Source organism: Plecotus auritus (assembly GCF_963455305.1).
Source record: "Plecotus auritus genome assembly, chromosome: 9".
Taxonomy (NCBI): Eukaryota; Metazoa; Chordata; class Mammalia; order Chiroptera; family Vespertilionidae; genus Plecotus; species Plecotus auritus.
Genome location: NC_137783.1, coordinates 24027220 through 24049250, shown reverse-complemented (window position 1 = coordinate 24049250; position 22031 = coordinate 24027220). Strand labels below are relative to the sequence as shown.

Sequence of the window (22031 nt, the reverse complement as noted above, 5' to 3'; positions counted from 1 at the left end):
AGACAAAGAAACAGATCACAAACGAAAGAAATAAAGGAAAACAAATGACTGGATATAGAATTCAAAACCACGGTTATAAGGCTTTTCAAGAATATCCTAGAAAAAGCCAATAAATTTAGTGAGACCCTCGAAGATATGAAAAAGGACAAATGAGAAATTAAACATACACTGACTGAAATAAAAATATTATACAGAGACCCAACAGCAGACTAGAGGAACGCAAGAATCAAGTCAAAGATCTGAAATACAGAGAAGCAAAAAACATGCAACCGGAAAAGCAAAAAGCAAAAAGAATCCAAAAAGTTGAAGATAGTGTAAGAAGCCTCTGGAACAACTTCAAGCGTACCAACATCAGAATTATGGGGGTGCCAGAACAAGAGAGAGAGCAAGATACTGAAAACCTATTGGAAGAAATAATGACAGAAAACTTCCCCCACCTGGTGAAAGAAATAGACTTACAAGTCCAGGAAGCGCACAGAACCCCAAACAAAAGGAATCCAAAGAGGACCACACCAAGACACATCATAATTAAAATGCCAAGAGCAAAAGACAAAGAGAGAATATGCCAAGAGCAAAAGACAAAAAGCAGCAAGAGAAAAAGAGTTAATTACCTACAAGGGAGCACCCATATGATTGTCAGCTGATTTCTCAACAGAAACTATGCAGGCCAGATGGGAGTGGCAAGAAATATTCTAAGTGATGAATAGCAAGAACCTACAACCAAGATTAGCCAGCAAAGCTATCATTCAGAATTGAAGGTCAGATAAAGAGCTTCACAGATAAGAAAAAGTTAAAGGAGTTCATCATCACCAAACCAGGATTATATGAAATGCTGAAAGGTATTCTTTAAGAAGAAGAAGAAGAAAAAAGTAAAGATAAAAATTATGAACAACAAATACATATCTATCAACAAGTGAACCTAAAAATCAAGTGAATTAAAAATCTGATGAACAGAATAAACTGGTGAATATAATAGAATCAGGGGCATAGAAAGGGAGTGGACTGATAATTCTCAGGGGGAAAGGGGTGTGGGGGGTGCGGGAAGAGACTGGACAAAAATTGTACACCTATGGATGAGGACAGTGGGAGGGAGTTAAGGGCAGAGGGTGGGGTGGGAACCGGGTGGAGGGGAGCTATGGGGGGGGGGGAAGGAGAAACAATTGTAATAATCTGAACAATAAAGATTTATTTAAAAAATAAAAAATAAAAAGAACACAAGTGCTAGCTTGGATCCATGGTAAGGTCAGAATCCTGATATTTCCAATTAATTTCTTCACCAAATTAACAAATTCTGATCTTTAAATCAAAATGGTTCTGGAAAATATAGGAGGAGATATGAGGTAGCTTGGCTCTGGGATGAAAAGTAGGATCAAAGCGTAGGGTAAATAGTGAAAAGTTTTTTTAAAAAATAAAGAATACACTATAATTCTGTCTTTCAGGTCAAATTCAAGTTAATTTTAAAAGCTCTAAACAGACATCCACTGAAAGAATGCTATCTCACCAAAAAGTCAACATGTATAAAATCAAGCATCACCTTTCCCTCAAACTTCAATTAAGTGGTCCATCCTGGCTCGCTTTTTATTTATTTACTAGAGGCCCGGTACACAAAATTTGTGCACTCAGCAGGGTTGGGGGGGCGGTCCCTCAGCCTGGCTCGCCCCCTCTCGCACTCCGGGAACCCTCGGAGGATGTCCAACTGCCGCGGAGACGGTAGAAGCTCCTGCCACCACTGCTGTGCTCGCCAGCCATGGGCCCAGCTTCTGGCTGAGTGGTGCTACCCCTGTGGGAGCACACTGACCACCAGGGGGCAGATCCTGCATTGAGTGCCTGCCCCCTGGTGGTCAGTGCATGTCATAGTGACCGGATGTTTGGCCGTTCGGTTGATTTGCATATTAGCCTTTTATTATATAGGATTTACTTACTTATTTAACTGAACTGCCAACTTAGCATTTTCCACCAACACGGGGAGCAGAAACCCTCACAGGCTCACGACCTTTTGCTTAGGTGCTGTCTTTTTGGGAGCCTTAGGGGCAGCCACTGCTGTCTTTTCAGATGCTTGCTTAGCCTTTGTGGCTCCGTTGGCAGCCTTGATAGTTTGTTCTCGTTGAGCCTTCCTAACTTCAGGTTTCTGATTCCTGTTGGCCATGGTATCAGCAAGAGCTGCACCAATGCCCAGCCAGCGTGGCTCAGTGGTTGAGCATCACGGGTTCGATGCACAGTCAGGGCATATGCCCGGGTTGTGGGCTCAATCCCAGTGAGGGGGATGCAGGAGGCAGCTGATCAATGATTCTCTTTCACCATTGATGTTTCTATCTCTCCCTCTCCCTTCCTCTCAAAAAAAAAAAAAAAAAAGAACAGGGGAAACGTTTTTATATATTGAGAAGATGAAATAACTGAGTGTAGTTCCTAGGAGAAGAGCAAAGAGGGAGAGATGAGGTCAGATATCTGAAAGATTACAAGTCAGAAAGAAAACGTCCATATTGCTTTAGAAGAAAAGCTAAGAAAAATGAGTAGAAATTACTCAAAGCAAGTTTATATTTATTCTGATTGTTTTATTTTCAAAAAAAGTAAAACAAGATTTTTTTTGGTTTGTTTTCTTTTCAAACTACAAGTATAGGTAAGGAAAGGAGGAGGAGAAAAGGTCTTGTTTCAATGAAGAAAAAAAAAAAACAAAAAAAACCCACAGTCGAATTTCTAGGAAAGGTATCCATTCAGGCCCAAAGTTTTGTTTTCATAGGGGAAGGCACGCCATCTTGTGGAATTTTAGGATATTGCCATGACCGGAAAGGAGTGAGTTTGCCTATGTTTTAAAATTTGACCATAATTCAGCTCAACTCCTTCATCTTATAGACAAATGTGTAAGAAATGAGAAAGTTTCTTTTGGAGGTATGCACTTGTAAAGTAAGACTATTACGATAGTCTTTCACCCTCTCTCTCTCTTCACCCTCTCTCTTCACTCATTCAGACTGAAGACGGACTGACTTTCACCCTCTCTCTTCACTCATTCAGACTGAAGACGGAGCCAAAAAAAGGAAAGAGAAAGTGAAGGGACAACTGGAAAGCAAGACAATAATCAGAGCCATCGTGTGAGTCGAGTCCAGGCCCTTCCTGGGCAAACACAACATGTAAGTCGTTAGAGCTGGCAGTGGGGTTAGATCATTACCACCAGAGTTTTAACCCAGCATCCAATTAGAATTTTATAAATATACTGGAGGCCCGATGCACAAAATTTGTGCAAGAGTAGGCCTTCTTTCCCCCGGCTGCCAGCACCGGCTTCCTTCTGGCACCCGGGCCCCGGCTTCCCTCCAGCCATCGGCAGGCACCGGGACCCGGGCTTCCCTCACAGCCCCAGCTTCATCCAGAAGGTCATCCGGAAGGATATCAGGTCTAATTCGCTTTTATTATTATAAATTTTTATTGATTTCAGAGAGGAAGGGAAGGGAGAGAGAGATAGAAGCATCAATGATAAGAGAGAAGCATTGATAGGTTGCCTCCTGTACGCCCCCTCCAGGGAATCGAGCCCGCAACCCAGGCATGTGCCCTGACTGGGAATGGAACCGTAACCTCCAGGTTCATAAGTTGACGCTCAACCACTGAGCCACACTGGCCAGGCTCCAATTCGAATTTGTCTTAAGATAAGCTGTCCTGAGACTGCAACCAAATTATTGACAGTGAGCAAAGAGGGAGCAGCGATGGTTAAATATACATTTATAGCCTGAAATTAAATACACACATTTATAACTGTTTCCTGGTATATCTTTCCTTAAAATATATACAAAAAATAATTAGTGAGCAATTAAAAGAAATCTATGTTGTTTTTTTAAGAGAAACAACAACTTAATACCACACTTGAGATTTGCTCTAACAGGTACCAAGACAACTAAACCCATTAAAAGGTGCTATAATCAGTCTGATGGCACAAAATCATCCCAGGCCTGGGCCCAGGGAGACACAAGCTAGTGCATGTCTGCTCATACAAATACAATCTTACTAGGGGGCAAGTGCATCTTGTGTATATGCTTGTTTTATGCTCCAAAGGGATGAAGTGCTGTCTTTTCAATAATTTCCACATAAAATACTCTCAGCTAACACACAATTATTCTGTAAGAAAACGGTGCCCTGCAACTGATTGTGAAAACGCATTAAAAACCTTCTTCATGACATTGTTTAAGCTTTTATAAGGCTGATAGGGCTGGGAAAGATACTTGAGTCTGAAGAAGAAGTGACGTTTGGAAGGCAACCTGCAGGCCTGCCAGAGCGTCCCAGTTCCTCCAGTTCCTCCTTTATACCAGCACCTTCCATGGCTGCAACCTGGATGAAGGCAGGAGGGGAGCCACCAGAGGCCAGGGAAGGGCCAGCTGGGAGACCTTGGTTTACTCTGGGGTGCGTACCCTGGAGTGGGGTCAGGGGTGGGAGGATATTGGCTGGGAAGGCACATAAGCAAAGGTTACTATGGGATGATGGAAATCTTCTATATCTTTTAAAAGAGATATAAAAATTGATTTTTAGAGGAAGGGAAACATGGATGTGAGAGGGAAACATCGATTGACTGCCTCCTGCACGCCCCCTACTGGGGGATCAAGCCCCAAACCTGACCAAGAATGGAACCGACAACCTTTTGGTGCAAGAGGACAATACCCGACCAAAGGAGCCACAGTGGCCGGGGCGGAAATGTTCTGTATCTTGATTAAGGTATACACAATAATCAAAACGGCAAAGAAAAACTTACGAATTTTATTGTACATAATTATACTTGAATTAAAAAATAGACTGTGGTATATAGTCCCTACTGGTCAGCTGAACTGCAATATTGTAGCCGGATTTCCCCTGAGTTGTGGCAAAGTCGGTGTTCTAGAGAACTTGCCTCCGGCATGTGATGCACAGACCAGAAGCCCGGCATCACGTGGGAGCTTGATGGGAATGCAGAACCTCAGGCCTCACGTAGGCCTCCAGCAGCCTTGGCCAGTGGTCGGCAAACTGGGAGCCGCGGTTTGCCGCTCTGTTGACGAATGAGTTTGCCGACCACTGGGATAGGGGCTTAATCACAAGGAACAACAACAGCCTGTAATTGTTGGAACCGAGAGTCTAGGTCAGTGGTCGGCACACTCATTAGTCAACAGCGCGGCAAACCGCGGCTCGCGAGCCACAGCCACAGTTTGCCGACCGCTGGCCTAGGCAAAGAATCGGAGGTTTACAAGATGCTGAAGTCCACTTCATTCCTGCTTTTGCAGGAAATCCTGGAGTCTAAGGGTGACCCGCCTTACGTGTAATCGGAGGCTCCTGTTCCGGGCCTGGGGTGAGGGTCAGGCAGTGCTACTGTGACCCAGTGAGCACAGCCTAGAGGTGGGAGGAGAGCTGGATTTGGTTTGAGCCCACATCGCTCATCCCTGGGAACAAGGAAGTGGTTTTGGGTGCAGGTGGGGTGAAGGAAGGCGAAGGGCAATGGGGAGAATAGGGAACAGATGCTAATCATTATTCCTAAAGCATAAGACTATTAGGACTCTCATTTATCCTCCCAAATTAGATGTGTGTCCACAAGGGAAGAGAACGTTCAACTTTTGCCAATAGCCTCTAAAAACTCTGGGTCTAAAAAATACGTCCTCTTGCTTCCTCCCCAAGCCGCCATTCGTGAAAGCCAGTCCTAAACACTCCCGTGAGATTAGAAAGCAGTGACTGGATGCCCCCTCACCAACGCTTTCCTCTCCCCCTCTGGGCCGTCACCCCGCTGTCCACGTTCCCGGGCCCCTTCACCTTGGGGAAACTCAGAACAGCTCAGACATCTGGGGAAACATCCAGCAGCAAAGAGCAGCATCGTGCAGGTCAAACTTAAATAATGCTCAACCTTAGGGTCAATAGAGAATAAAGGTGGAGAAGAAAATCCTTTTCAAAGGCCTGTTGCTTTGATTTCCTGAAACTTCAGTCATGTTTATACGCGGTCAAAGGAAGGCGTCACCTGAGGAGAGGCGTCCCTGGCTTCGGCAGGGAGACAACTAGAGACCCAGCAGCCAGCAGAAGCAGGAAGTGCCCAAGGAAGTTCAGGACCATGCAAACCAAGGCCCTGAGTGAGCAGCCAGGGAAATGCCTCTGAGTGTGTGCGATGGAGACGGACCAAGAGGAGGTCCTTGGGTTTGGCTGGAGAAATCAGCAGGAGCCTTCAAAACCGCAGTCCTAGCGGAGGAGGGCAGAGCTGGAGGCCGGAGGGCCAGGCAGCTAGGAGAGACTTGGTGGACACGTGGGAACAAGGAAGCAGAACGTGGTACCTGGAGGGGAAGCAGAAATCCAAGATGTCTTTGCTTAAGGTTAAGGCGATGTTGTCCAGGACAGCAGCTAGTGGCACATGCTGAAACGATACTACTTCGGATATACAGCACCGAAAAACGTATTATCATAATTAATTTACCTGCTTTTTTTCCCAATGTGACTACTAGAAAGTTTAAATTACGTCCGTGGCTTGCATCCCATTTCTACTGAACAGTGACGGAGCATTCCTTCATGGGCAACTCACCAAACATTTGTGGACTATCTCCCTGCTCAGTGCTGAATAGTCAAAGCTGAGAGACCGAGGGTCAGCTCTTAGGGGGCTTCATGCCTTTCAGGAGACGAGTGGTTAGTGTCCCGTGTGATGTGTGCCAGAGAGGAGCGCCCTGGATACGGGGCACCGCAGAGCGGCATCCTAGGCCTGGTGGGCATCAGAGAAGCCCGTCTAAAGGAGGGATGCTGGGGCTTAATCTTGAAAGACTACTGATAACTAAACCGGGAAATGGAAGAAGAGTGCTCCCAGTCAGAGCCTGATCAAGCGATAAAGGACACCATACTGCCTTAGAGCGCGTACATTTATTGAGTAAAAACAAAGCCAATGGCAGACATAGTCAATTCAGAAATCCCCACTTCCCTGACCCCGGTTTGCTTCCGATTGGGCTGCTGTCTGTTTGCAGCGGAGACGAACCGAGGTGAAGAGAGGATGCTGGCAGGGGACACTGAACAAAACGCTCTTCCACGTACTATAAAGGCAGCATCACACGGCAGTGGGAGCCAGTCAGCGCAGGCGGGGACGCGACGTTTAAGGAGCAGGGATCAAACCACAGGGAGCAGGGACCTCCGAGAGAGGAGAGGGCGGGGCATGGGACGAGGCGCAACAGGGCTAGTGGGAGAGTAGTGTTCGGTGCAGATCTGCTGGTTCACTTGGGGAACACAGTGACCACGTCGTAGCCTTCCGGTGGGGTGACCCGCTCTCGGGCGTGCTTTTCACAGTAGATCTGATCTTCCACGAAGAAATGGCCCTTCTGTTTCAGGTTTGTGCCACAGTCGGTGCACACGTAACACTCAGGGTGGCGGTGGTGGTCCCGCAGCTTCACGAACACGCCGCTGCGGGAGGCAGGGAGGAAGTGGCTCCATTAGTGACAGGCACAGAAAGGTGGCACCAGGGCCAGGGGCGCCCCCAAAAGGGCCACCAAAAGGCAGATCAGGCCTCCCATTCCTGGGGTCCAGAGACATTACTCCTGAAACCTTCCAGAAGTCTCTCCCATGTCAATAGCGTGGCCCTGCTTCTTCTGTTTTTGGTTTTGTTTTGTTTTTAAATATATTTTTATTGATTTCAGAGAGAAAGGGAGAGGGAGATAGAAACATCAATGATGAGAGAAGATCATTGATCAGCTGCCCCCTACATGCCCCCTCCTGGGGATCGAGCCTGCAACCTGGACATGTGCCCTTGACCAGAATCGAACCTGGGACCCTTCAGTCTGCAGGCCAACGCTCTATCCACTGAGCCAAACCAGCTAGGGCTTCTTCTGGTTTTATATATTCATACCCTAAGGCAGTGGTCGGCAAACTGCGGCTCGCGAGCCACATGCAGCTCTTTGGCCCCTTGAGTGTGGCTCTTCCACAAAATACCATGGCCTGGGCGCGTCTATTTTGAAGAAGTTTAAGTTTAAAAAATTTGGCTCTCAAAAGAAATTTCAATCGTTGTACTGTTGATATTTGGCTCTGTTTACTAATGAGTTTGCCGACCACTGCCCTAAGGGTTCTCTGGCCGAGGAAAACCGTCGGCACCTGGCTCCGGGGCACAGAACCTACCTGGCCGCTCTGCTCCGTATTACAGGTAGGGTTTCTTTTCTTCCCATCACACCCAACATGTGCAACATTCAGCACTTCCCACACTGTCACGGCTTACTCAGCGTGTCGGGCCCCCAATGCCCGGGGAAGGCAGATACTCACACGATGCCGGTGCCGCATTTGTCACACATGGGCAACTTCTGGGCATTTCCAATCGACGCAGCCACTTTGGTGACCGGAGCTTTAACACTTCTGAATCCCGAGGGCTTGTTGGGATCCCCTAAAATGAGGAGCACACTTGGGTTGGTCGGGAAGGGCAGGATCGCATAAGCATCCCTCAGTCCTTTCAGAGCCATTTACACGTGTGTCCCAGCAAGGTCATGGGCAATGGAGTCGAACAGACCTGACTGTGATCCTGGGTGAGGTACTTAATTTCTCGGTTCCCAGTTTCCTTTTCTATGAAACAGATTTCTTTTTTTGTTGTTGTTGTTTTCCTTCACAGTGTCACAAAAAGATTTTAAAATGCACATACAGCCCTCCCACAGTACCTGGCACGTGGTCAGCCCTCAAAACACACATTACATTCTGATTAAATACATGCAAACAGCGATATGGGTACTTTAAAATGCCTTAGAAAGAATAAATTAAAAAAATATTATCTGATCATCAAAAGACTGTATTTAGAGGGTGAAAAAATCCAGTTCACCAGAACGAACACTACAGCCGCGCTCGACACAAGCAGCCAGAGGAGAAGCACCTGCTCCCGAGCTCAGCAAGCAGCTTCCTGAAGTCGGCTTCGTGCACGTAACACACCGTGGTTGCCGGGTGCTGAACGGGCCACTGCCCACTTCATTGCATCTTCAGAGCTCCATGTCACGGCAGCTATTAACAACGGTACGCTCCCAATTTTACTATTATTGCCACATATTTGGCTGGCTATGTTTCCATATCACTTATTTCTCTACTGTGCTGTGGCCTAGTTGTATTGTCATGCTCACTGGCTATCCACACGTCTCTGTCCAAATTGCAAATTAATAGGTCACTAGAACCCCGTTTTATGTATTTTCCAATATTCCACGGAGCCTAGCATGGGGCTTAGCAAATAACAGAGGCTCAGTAAGTACCTGGGAATGAAAGGTGAAATGTCATGACAAATGCATGATGGTCTCTACCTTAGTCCAACATGCTTTAACTCAATAAGCTGGAGGAGAGAAGGAAGGAGGGGCACCAGAGCCTCCTACTAGGCGGAGAGTCCACATCCCTTTGTGCAATAAGAAGTAAATTCAAAACTGGGCACAAGCTAGAGCAGTTGGATAAATCCATCCCGGCTGCAGCTTGTTCGGCTCTGCAGCGCCACCTGCTGATGCGATTTTCTTCTCTCTCCTATTCAGCCAACACTGCAAACTCAAGTTCATTTTACCGCCCTCTCAACCGACTTACAGTAAAAATACCAGCTCCCTTAGCACTCTGAGCAACTACCAACATTTCCAAAATTTCATTCTTTCAGGGAACCTTGAATATCAAAGCTTTCTGGAGAAACAGATGAAAATGAGTTGAATAAAGCACAGCTTTCTTTTTTATCCATCTCACTGCTTAACATGGCTCCAAATGGTCTAATAGAGTCAAATTCCTGGTCCTTAACATAGCACCAGGTGATCTCCATGATCTGACTCCAGACCATCTGAGGATTCTCCTGGAACCCCGGGCATCAGCCATTATGAGCCTCGATACTTAATGAGCAAGTCCAGGTTTCTTATCTCAGAAACTCTGTGATTTCGCTGTGTTTTCTCAACCCATGATGTCTCCTTACACATTTTCTCTCGTTAAAAGCCTCCTTTAATAGACAAGTAAGTGGATAAACAAGAGATGGTATATACCTATCATACCGTTCAGCCTTAAAAGGGAAGGACCTTCTGGCCCAGCCGGCCTGGCTCAGTGGTTGAGCATCAACCTATGAACCAGGAGATCACAGTTCAATTCCCAGGCAGGGCACAGGCCCAGGTTGTGGGCTCCATCCCCAGTAGGGGGCATGCTGTTTCTATCTCTTTCTCCCTCTCTCTTCCTCTCTGAAATCAATAAAAATATACTTTTTTAAAAGAATAATAATAAAAAGAAGAGAAAGGTCCTTCTAACACAAGCTACAACATGAATGACCCTTGAGGACATCATGCTAAGTGAAATAAGGCAGTCACAGAATGACAAGTATGGTTTGATTCCATTCATATGAACCACCCGAGACAGTCATGGATCCAGAAGGCAGAATGGTGGTTTCCAGGCACTGGGGGAGTGAGTGTTTAATGGGCACAGAGTTTCAGTTCTGCAAGATGAAGAGTTCTGGGATGAATGGGGGTGACTGTAGCACAGTATGAATGTACTTAATGCCTCTGATCTGTACCCTTCAAAATGAGACAAGCCATTTCAAGTCTTTGGAGTTATCACCGAATCCTGCTGCACACCTGTGGGACCTCTATGACTGCACCTGGCACCTGACCCCGTGCTGTTTCCGTCATGCGGAAACGAGGGCTTAGAGGTCTCACAACGGGTCAAGGGCGGGTCCCGGGTGCAAGTTTTGTCTACCATGCAGTGCTGCTTTACCAACCAGAGCCTTCTTGAATGACAGCAGCCCTCATCAGGGGTTTCCAGTGCAGCAGACAGCCTCCTAACGCCGACTCCTAATGCTCCTGTGACAGGACACAGGTGGGCTAGGTGTGGTGGGAGCTCATTCATATTCATTCCCTCCCTCTCTCTCTCTCTCTCTCTCCCTCTCTCTCTCTCTCCCTTTCCCAGCTTTTAGGATCTTAAAAGTCACGCCTTGCAAAGCACACTGTGCTCTTTCCACAGTGGGGTGGGGGGCGCCCTGCAGTCACCTTTGTTTGCACAATGACTGGATGACTGGCCCTCACCCTGGGCCTTGAACAAGAGCCTCTGGCCACCCGCAGAGCTGATTACCTTTCTCCTCCGATTCCAGGATTTCCTGCAACACCAGGAATGAAGTGGACTGTTTCGGGGGCTCATTCAACTCCTGTTTCTCCTGAAGCATCTTGTAAACTTCGGATTCTTTGTCGATGACAAGTCCACTTGGAGACAGAGAATGCTCTAAGCTGTAAAGAATGTTTAGAAATTCATTAAGACATGTCAGAAGTTAAAAAAATACTCACCAGGCACCCCCTTCCAAGGGAGGACACCCCCGAACCAAAGGGTGGGGGGACCCCATCCTGATGGAAGAAGGCCTCCTGCCGATACTGCGAGGTGCCCGGAGCCAGAGCTGGCTGCTGCTTCAACGCCGCCAGAAGCTATTTTTCAAAAGAGTTTTAGTCACTCAATTACATGTTGGCCTAACCCCATGGAATGGGAATGTTTTGCTTCTTTCTAAATTACATAAACAACATTATGCCAAAAGAAAATTTAGAAACGGGAAAACGTCAGCCACGACCTGACCACTGAAACCCCAGCGGGGTCCCCAGCATGGGCCACGTGTTCCCTCACACAGCGGAAATCGCCGAGCTGCACTCCTAAGGACAGCAGCCTGCTTGCTGCCTCTCTGAACCCTCATAATTCTCTCTCGTGCAAGGGACTCTGGTCTCCTCGCCAACAACACAGGACAGCATCTGCCCCGCCCCGCCCTGCCCACAGGGTTGGCCCTGAGGATGAAAAACCCAAGTGCTTTGTGAACTGTCAAGTTCTGTTCTGCTTCAAGGAGGGGCAGAGGCCTCAGCGCAGGCCCAGGGACTGAGCAAGCCAGCCTTGCCTCCCACACCTTCCCGGTCTTCCTGGGTTCCCCAGACAGGATGAGACAGGCGGGCTGGGGGCTCCTTCCCCCCAGGGCCCATTTTCCAGGGAGGAGCCTCTGAGGAAGGAGACGGGGAGACTCAGTTCGCTTTACCTGAAATCTGTCCTGATCCCAGGCTTCCCAGCACCCCCACCCCCAACCCCACCGCACGTCCAAGCCACACCATCGCACAGCAGCACAATGGACCCGCCTTGCAACTTGTCCCTCGTCTTGTGTTCAACGAGAGGCCACAGTGGTGTTTTATTTTATTTATTTATTTTTTTATTAAGGTATTATATGTGTACATATCTTACCATTGCCCCCCCCACCCCACTCCCATACATGCCTCACCCCCCAATGTTTTGCATCCGTTGGTTACTCTTATATACATGCATATAAGTCCTTCAGTTGATCTCTTATTTCCCCCAACACTCCCTAACCTTCCCGCTGTAATTTGACAGTCTCTTTGATGCTTTACTGCCTCTGTATCTATCTTTTTGTTCATCAGTTTATAATGTTTTTCATTATCCCCAAATGAGTGAGATCATGTGGTATTTTTCTTTCATTGACTGGCTTATTTCACTTAGCATAATGTTCTCTAATTCCATCCAGGTGCCTACAAATGGTAGTAATTCCTTCTTTTTTATGGCAGCATAGTATTCCATTGTGTAGATGTACCAGTTTTCTGATCCAGTCATCTGCTGACGGGCACTTAGGCTGTTTCCAAATCTTAGCTATTGTAAATTGTGCTGCTATGAACATAGGGGTGCATATATCCTTTCTGATTGGTGTTTCTAGTTTCTTAGGATATATTCCCAGGAGTGGGATTACTGGGTCAAATGGGAGTTCCATTTTCAGTTTTTTGAGGAAACTCCATACTGTTCTCCACAGTGGCTGCACCAGTCTGCATTCCCACCAGCAGTGCACGAGGGTTCCTTTTTCTCCGCATCCTCCCCAACACTTGTCGTTTGTTGATTTGTTGATGATAGCCATTCTGACAGGTGTGAGATGGTATCGCATTGTCATTTTGATTTGCATCTCTCGGATAATTAGTGACTTTGAGCATGTTTTCATGTGTCTCTTGGCCCTCCTTCTGTCTTCTTTCGAAAAGATTCTATTTAGGTCTGTTGCCCATTTTTTTATTGGATCATTTATCTTCCTTTTATTAAGTTGTATAAGCTGCCTTATCCCAAGCGAAATCTGACCTTTCCGTGGTGGAGTGTAGAGCTCCTCTGAACTCGTGTGTTTGCGCCAATTGGGGAGCGTTGTTCTGGGGCTCGCAGTCGTTCCTTGGGTGTCGCAGTTGTGATTCTCAGGCTTCCGATAAGCTCCACTTTCCGGATCCACAGTGGTATTTTAAATAATTTTTTAAAAATTGATTTCAGAGAGGAAGGGAGAGGGAGATAGAAACATCAATGATGAGAGAGAATCATCGATGGGCTGCCTCCTGCACACCCCTTACTGAGGATCAAGCTTGCAACCTAGGCATGTGCCCTGACGGGGAATCGAACCGTGGCCTCCTGGTTCATAGGTCGACGCTCAACCACTGAGCCACACCAGCTCTGGGCCACAGTGGTATTTTAAACACAGGAATCAGACTGCTGAGATGTGGCTCAAGTGTTCTCATCCGACTTAGGACCAAATATATAGTTTTAATAACAAAATACAAATTTAATCAAATTCATCTCCTTTGGAGTAAATGTTCACTACAACGTAGAAAGGCCCTGAAAGATGTGGCTCTGCTTTCCTCTCTAAACACATCGCCGCCGCCACTGCTCACCGGCCCTGGTCGGACCGGCTCCAAGCTGCTCTGGAACCCAGCAGCCTCAGAGCCTTTGCCCTCCCTGCTCCCTCGGCTCCCACACTTCATTCAGGCCTCTGCTCAGACGTCAGTCTTCGGACACTTACAGCCCACCCCACCCCATTACTCTACCCCTTACTCCTCTGCATCTTTATCCGTGTCTTCTCCTCTCTCCCCTGGGTTACACTTGCAGTGTCTGCCTCTTTATTGTCTGCCTTCCCCTAGAAGGCAAGGCCCCTGGGGGTAGGGCCTTGGCCTGTCTGTTCAGCACTGTGTTCCCAGCACTGGATCCGTGCCTGGCACAGCGTCTGGGCTCAGCAGGAATTAGGGAAGTGAATGAAAACTGCCGTGGGTCCGAGTCCCTCTCTCCTCCTTGCTGCGCCCTCTCCCAGCTCCTGCAGGGTCACAGGGGATCCTCCAGGACAGTGGTTCTCAACCTTTCCAATGCCGCGACCCTTTAATCCAGTTCCTCATGTGGTGGTCACCCCCAACCATACAATTATTTTCGTTGCTACCTCATAACTGTAATTTTGCTACTGTTATGAATCGTAATGTAAATACCTGTGTTTTCCGATGGTCTTAGCTCTACAGCAGCGGTTCTCAACCTGTGGGTCGCGACATTGGAAAGGTTGAGAACCGCTGCTCTAGGACAAGGGGACCTCCCAGGGCGGGGCCAGGGGAAGGGGCAGCACAGCCTTCCGGCCCAGATCACCTCCTGCCTCTCAGCCGCAGAGGCTTTTTCAGAAGCTGCCAACTCCTAGGGTAGGGGGACAGTGTGCCCAGGGCGCCAGAGCAAATACCAGAAGGTGGTGCAATCCACCCATGCGACAAGGACGTACGCAGTCGTAGTGTGTGAGTAACGAACGACACGCCACCCAGCCCGCCAGGCTGCCTCCCAGTAAGGATGCCGGCAGGTGCAGGCAGTGGCTCCAACCGTTTCTCAGCGAATCTAACCACCTTGTCCTTAGGGCTGAGGCCATGGTTACACATGCAAATGAATTACAGTGATGATGTTCTACTCACGCATTTCCTATCCATGGAGTAGTTATTTCACATTCCATTTTAAAAAGGAAGCGGAGGTATATGTTTCCTGGGCCATTCTCCCAGGCTACTGCCCCCCTCCGTCCCTTATCCGTCAGCCTCCGGGGCACTGGCTAAGCTCATGGCCGACAGGAAGCAGTGTCACTTGCACCAACGGAACCCCGGGTTTCCGCTTTGACTACAATCAGGCTCTTACGATAGAGGATGAAGCCCTCAAGCAATGACATATGCTTTGCTGATGCCAGGCAAGGTCAAAATTCAAGAAAAGACTCCTCAGCTGGTCACTCCTGCTGGCTGCAATGGTCCCTGCCTTTGTCTGTCCCTCCCACCCGCAGGGAACTGTGGGAGCATCCCGGGCTGGCCAAGGGCCACCTTGAAGAATTAGTTTCAACCAGGACCACGTTTCCTCTGGCCCACCTCCTCAGCACCGAGGTTCCAGTTCTATGCCTCACTCTTTCTTTGGGTCCTGAGGGCTGAGCTTGCCCTATAATAAATGTATTATATTATTTTTGGTGAATCTTTTTTCTCTTACACTTGGAACTATTTTAAAATCAAGATCAGACCATGGAATGTGCTTAGGGAGAATTTTTCCCCTTCTTGGGTGTATGTTGTTATGTCTGGAAGCCGCCGAGGGAACGCTAAAAACGACAGAACCCAAACCACGAGGTCATCACATATTCTTCCAGCAAACAGTCCTGCAATGTATTCCCAGGATTAAAAAAGGGAAAACAATGTACAGTTTTTCTCAAATGATGGTAACATATTTCTACTGCTTGACAATTTATAAAGCACTTCCAATATCCATTACCTTATTTGAAGCACTGATATACAGCTAATTCAGAAGTAGCATCCTAAGACACAAAGTCTGAGTCTTAGACATCAGACTATGAGATAATCATAAATGACTCCACATTTCTTAAAAAAAATAATTCTAGGACAAAAATACACATTAGAAATGCAGCAAAAAAAAAAAAAAAAAGGCACCGTCACTTTTATATATAGTAACAGCATTGAAGGAAAGAATTCTATAGTGATAAGGTTTCAAAATATATCATATGCATGACTGAGTCACCAGGAGGAAAGAAAACTTGTAAGGGTGGGATGCCAAGAGCCACCACATTCTTCTAAACCCAGTCTTCCCAATCGTAGTAGCAAAATACAAGAGTTTAATGAATTCAGCTTCTTCGGAGTAACTATACATTACAGTTGTGTTTCCTAGCCCTTGTTTCTTCCTGAGTCCTATTTGGTGCTGAGTCCTATTTGGTGCATTTAGTTACCTAAATGTTTAATATTTTTCTCCTACTCTTTTAGGCCCTGACCATAGGGCCTGTCTCCGCAGGGGCATCACAGACAGGCCACTCCCAGCCTGAGGAGGTGGCTGACACAGCCAAGCATTTAAGGATGCCAGTGGTATTTAGAATGTAAGAAGAAACTCCCTTGAGCTGGCTTCCAGAGGAAGATTTCAGAGGCCTCGCCTACAGCCTTATGTGACACACAGGCCTGCTCCAGCCACAGGAGCAGCTGGGGTGAAGGTCAGAATGTCAAGGAAGATAGAGAACAGCCTGGCTCTGGATCAGCACTGCAAAAATACAAGTAAATGGAAAGGCATCCAGGTTCATGGATAGGAGAAGTTAATGTTATTAAAATGTCCAATAAAATATCCATACTGCCCAGCCGGTGTTGCTCAGTGGTTGAGCACTGACCCTTGAACCAAGAGGTCCTCAGTTCGATTCCCGGTCAGGGCACATGCCTCAGGTTTCAGGCTCAATCCCCAGTAGGGGGCATGCAAGAGGCAGCTGATCAATGTTTACCTCCCTCTTCCTTCCCCTCTCTCTAATAAAAACATGTTTTTTAAATGGTTTAGATGATATATGTTATGCTATGTGTTTTTAACCGAACAATAAAAAAAGATAAATCCTGAGAACAGAAAAAAAAGAACTAATAATACATTTCAAAAATCTCAAAAGCCCTAGCTGATTTGGCCTAGTGCAGTGGTCGGCAAACTCATTAGTCAATAGAGCCAAATATCAACAGTACAACGACTGAAATTTCTTTTGAGAGCCAAATTTTTTAAACTTAAACTTCTTCTAATGCCACTTCTTCAAAATAGACTCACCCAGGCCGTGGTATTTTGTGGAAGAGCCACACTCAAGGGGCCAAAGAGCTGCATGTGGCTCGCGAGCCGCAGTTTGCCAACCATGGGCCTAGTGGATAAAGCGTCTGGGACTGAGGGGTCCCAGATTCGATTCCAGTCAAGGGCACATGCCTGGGTTGTGGGCTCGATCCCCAGTAGGGGGTGTGCAGGAGGCAGCCAATCAGTGATTCTCTCTCATCACTGATGTATGTATCTCTCTCTCTCCCTCTCCCTTTCTCTCTAAAATCAATAAAAAATATATATTTAAATTATTTTTTTAAATCTCAAGAAATGAAATAAATCTCCAGTGAATCATGCTGAATAATAAAAAAGCCAATCCCTGAAAGTTACATACTATAGGATTCCATCAATAAAACATTCTTGAGCTAACAAAATGATAGAAATGGAGAGCAGATTAGTGGTTGTGGGGGGCGGGGGGTGTTGGTAGGGTGCAGGGATAGGAGGGAAGTAGGTGTGGCTATGAACGAGCAGCCTGAGGAATCCTTGAGGTGATGGACATGTTCTGTCTTGACCTTACTCATGTCTGTAGTCTAGTTTGGTTGTGCTATAGTTTTCAAGATGTTACCATGGAGGGAAACTGGGTAAGGGACGGGGTCCTTGCTATTATCTCCTGTAACTGCAAGTGAATCACGTCAAATAAAAAGTTTAATTCACTTTAAGAATCCTTTCCCCAAATGATGTGCAGATAATACTAACTGTCCCCCAAAGTGCTAATTGGGAAGTTTAGTGCCTGATTTTCATGCAGGTTCGGGTAAAGAAGGTACACTGACTCGGATAAATCCTCATGTCTGAGTGCCCTGGTTACCCAATGTTCACAAATAATGCAATTCATGTTTAGAAGAGGAGCCTGGTCAGAATGCTCCCTAAGTTTTAGTCTTCAAAGGCCTAGATGCTGGGCCTGTAATAAGAAACCAGAGGAGTAATTACGGGCCCGGGAGAAGGGGGAGGAACACCCAGACTCGAGCCAGTCTCTGTGGCTGCGGGCGGTTTAGCTCCTGACGGAGCTTTCTTCTGGTCCAGCTCCGAGTGAGTCAGGCCTGACATAATCCCTCCTATCATCTGAATGGAACAATGCATCTCATTATTTCCTCTGCACCTGCTTAGAAATCCGCCTGGTGAGTCTATGGCAGGGTTGCCTGACAACACAATGTGAAACTAGTATCTTGAGACCGTCATGTTGGTTATGGGAACCCAACCGATGACTTCAGGAAGGGGCCACCGATACACAGGATGGTGACTAACCGCAGGGGTTGGCTGAACGTAAGCTGCGATGCTGGGAAAGAAAGAAGCTTATCGTAAGTCACAGCAAAATGTGACTTCTCCATGATGCCCATCTACATGCTTCTGTTCCTCTGGGGCAGTGGTCGGCAAACTGCGGCTCGCAAGCCACATGCGGCTCTTTGGCCCCTTGAGTGTGGCTCTTCCACAAAATACCACGTGCAGGCGCGCACGTACAGTGCGATTGAAACTTCGTGGCCCATGCGCAGAAGTCGGTTTTCGTCTCTCAGAAGAAATTTCAATCGTTGTACTGTTGATATTTGGCTCTGCTGACAAATGAGTTTGCCGACCACTGCTCTGGGGGAAGCCCTGTGCTCCGGCGTGAAGGGCGTGGAGTTCCTCATGGGCTGTGAAATCAGTAGTAACTGAGCACCTGCCAGGGGCCAGGGACCATCGTGAGCGCCTTCACGCATCTCATTTCATTCTCTCAGCAACTGGCGGGTAGTTAGCATTACCCGCACTTCATGGGAAGAGGATGAAGTTTCAGGGAAGCTTTCTGGTTTGCCCGCGATCACACCGCTAGTCAGAGGCAGAGCTAGAACTGGAGCCCGGACCCGCTATCGACACAGCCTGTACCTTCAGGAAAGTATCGAGCACCATCACAAAAATCAGGGGTGGGGAGCCCTTTTTCTGCCAAGGGCCATTTGAATATTAGTAACACCATTCTTGAGCCATACAAAATTACCGACTTGAAAATCAGCCTGCTATATTCGGTCAAACATTTAATATACTCACCCCTCACGCCTTGGCAGGGCCAGACCAAATGATTTCTCGGGCCGGACGTTTCTGAGACACACATAGATAATGAAATCCAGGCCCCGAATCATCAAAAAGTGACCCGAGAGCCCCTAAGCTCAGTCCAAAGAGGTCCGACGGCAGGTCTAAGTTGAATGCTGGACAGAGCAGTATTTCCTGCGCCCACAGGTACACAGGAGGCGCTCACTAAATGACCGTTAACCTGAACGGATCCAGCGGCCCCCCCACGCAGCTGCACGTGTGCTGGGAGGACGGATGGTCCCCCCGCGTCTGCCTTCCCAGTTAAACTGGGAAATGACAATGCGGTCTGTGTTCTTGTCTGATGGGGACATGGCCCTGGGAAGTCCTACAAGACAGCCACACACACACCAGGCCGCTCTGAAGTGCGCTGGACAAAGAAACTCAGAGTCAGCCCCAAGGGATCAGGGATGACCTCAGATGCCAAGTATGAAGCGAGCAATTCTGGAACCTCAGGATTTCACAGACTAAAGGGGCGGGGGGGGGGGTGCGGTGAGCTAGGCTTGGGGCTTCTCGGAGGGAGAAAGCAAGGGCGCCTTCCTTTGCTGGGGGCACACAGGGGCGGCTCTAGCAACAGGCCGGTCGGTGAGCAGAGACCCCACAGGCAGGCAGCACAGCCTGCCCGTGCTTTCCGGGCCGTGGGCTCCTGGTGTCCCCAGTTTCTGGATTCATCCTCAGAGCCTGGGATGGAGCAGGACCTGGCCCCTCTGCTGAGGAAATCTGAAAGGAGACTTTGGATAAAGACTCAGAGGCCACTGCAGCCAGCAAGTCGTCGACCGGAGGGGACAGGGGCTGGAGGAAAGGCTTGCACAGTGTCCAGACAGTCTCAGACGTAACGGTTTCAGACTGAGGGAGGGAGCCGGCGGGGAGCATGAGAGAGGAAGAAAGAAGACATTAATGAAGGAATAGCGGCCAGAGGCATACTAAAAATACCTCCAGGCACATATTCCTCCCCGTGCACAGCAGCTCTTTCAATTAGGATGTGTCATTTCCTGGGTTATTGACTCCAGAGCAGGGAACATTCCACTCGGGGACAGTGACAGAAGGTCACATTCTCAGCCTCCCCCAGCACCAAGGCAGCAAAGCGCAGGAATCGTGGCCAGGGTGTTTCCACCACTCAGCTCCCCCCCCGAGCTGCTGGAGAGAAAGCCGCCTTCAGTGTGTGTGCATGGAAAGTCTGGGCGGTCCAGCATGCTCTCTGTCTCGGGTACCCCAAGAGCTCCCCTGTCACCCCGAAGGACATCATCATCTCAAGCCAGAGGCTCTGCAGGAACCAGAATCTGGGGAAGAAGCATCAGTAGCCACTTTGCCTTGGTTACTGCAATGACTGCAGGGGCAGCTTGTAAAGCCACAGGCACATAGCAAAGCCCCCCTGCTGGACGCTAAGAAACCGGAGAGGAAACGGCAGGGCCTCCTGGTGCCGGGCCCGGGACACCTGTACGCGGTGGCTGCCCAATAGCATCTGGGTCTTCTTCAGAGAAGGGGAACTACGCGGACGACACGGCCAAGGAGCCCTTGAGAGGCCCCACAACAGCCCTTTCCAAACATCGAAGTGGCTTGGAACCTCTTGTGCCTTAACCTCTCCTACCCGGCATTTGAGGCACTGGCCTGGCAACTGAATCACCCTCAGAGCTGGGCAGATTCTTATTGAAGGTGAAATGGGGAGACACTGAACAACAAAATGGGTTCGGGGCGAACACAGAATGCGGATTCCACTCGATCCTCAGAGATCAGACAAGTTTGGACCACACATATTTTCCAACAAATTTGACTGTCACCAACATTAACGGTCAGGAAATTTCAGATAAAAAGAGGCATTTAGACTTCCGTTTCAATGCAATTAATCAGCAAAAATGAGGCTCCGAGGCCAGCATGTGGGGACTGGCTGGAGCCAAGGAGTGGTTCCCCTCTGGATGGGGCGTGCACGGGCCAGCTGCCTCGGGCCGCTCTGCTCCCATGGGCACCCACAGCTCTGCCCTCGTGTCCTCATCGCCTCTGCCACCTTTGGGTGTTTGACATGGCAACTGGTGACATAGTCCATCGCCCTTTCACCCACAGAAAACTGGTCCCATCTCTTACTCTCCATCCTCAAACCCAGCTCTTTGCCACCATGTGTGGTGTTCCTAGTTTGGATTCAAGGAGTTTGGGATGGAGCAGACCCTGGGCCCCCTCTGCTGAACAGAGACATAGAGGCAGCTGTGGCCAAATGGTCAGTGACAGGAGGGGACACACCTCCCCAGACCCGAGCAAGACGCTTCCTGAGACCGCTCCACGCTGCACCCCTGCAGCCCACCCCTGCCCCCGGGCAAACCTTTGTGTCCTTACACGTTTACATCCTCACAGACTTCTCTTCTTTCTATTATTCCTACTGGCCACTCAGGGAAAAGGCAAACCAAAACGTGCATCATGACGTCCTTTTTCCTTGCGTGGATTGGATGGTGAACACGGCAGAAACCCCCACTGTAAATACTGAAGAATTTCTCAGGAAGCAGCGGAGTTGCCAAGGAGCGAGTGTGGCCAGAGATATCAAGACCATAACATAGATCTCAGTGAGTAATTGATTGTAATTGATTACTCTGCACCAGACATAATACTGGGCATTTTACGGGTTACTTCTTATTTTCACAACAACCTTACGAGGCAGGTGGTATTTCCTCCTTTACAGAGATGAGGAGAATAAAGGCAGAAAGAACTGTGTTGACGTAGACCTTTTTCTCCCTGGGCCAGCGGCTCTACCTGCCCCCACCTGCCTGCCCAGCCCGGGCCTGGCCTGGCGGAGAATTCAGGAGCCCACTCACCCTCTGCCATTCGTCTCTGGTCCACTGGCTGCCGTCTTTGACTCCAAGGCGCTGTTGAAGTTGGAGATGTTTTCAGAGGAGTAGAGGCCGGAGGGGTTGTTGTACTGGTTTGTGATGACCCTGGGGGCAGAGCCGGAGGCAGGCGAGGCGGTGAAGGGCATGGCGCTCCGGTTGTGGGCGCTTCCTATGTGCAGGACCTCCTGCAGGCAGAGCAGAGGAGAAATCAAGGGGGGGCATCCTACATCCCCTCCTCCGTGGACAGTGCAGGCCGAGTGAAGGGAGACAGGTGTTCCAATGAGCTCCAGAGGCCCTGGCTCAACGCCAAGCTTTAGCTGAGGGGCTCCCATGTACCCGCTAGAAAGG

At 48.4% G+C, this 22031-nt stretch overlaps 1 protein-coding gene across 1 annotated transcript in view; it reads right to left on the bottom strand.

Moving 5' to 3' along the window:
- Positions 1-6816: 6816 nt before the first annotated feature.
- Positions 6817-22031, bottom strand: part of PDLIM1 (PDZ and LIM domain 1) — a 35341-nt gene continuing 20126 nt past the window's right edge. The window contains exons 4-7 of the mRNA XM_080642469.1: positions 21669-21868; positions 11002-11153; positions 8215-8332; positions 6817-7365 (exon numbers count right to left, since the gene is read on the bottom strand). Of these exons, the coding sequence (XP_080498595.1) occupies positions 7179-7365; positions 8215-8332; positions 11002-11153; positions 21669-21868 (657 nt within the window). The 3' untranslated portion in view covers positions 6817-7178. The remainder of the gene's footprint in view (positions 7366-8214; positions 8333-11001; positions 11154-21668; positions 21869-22031) is intronic.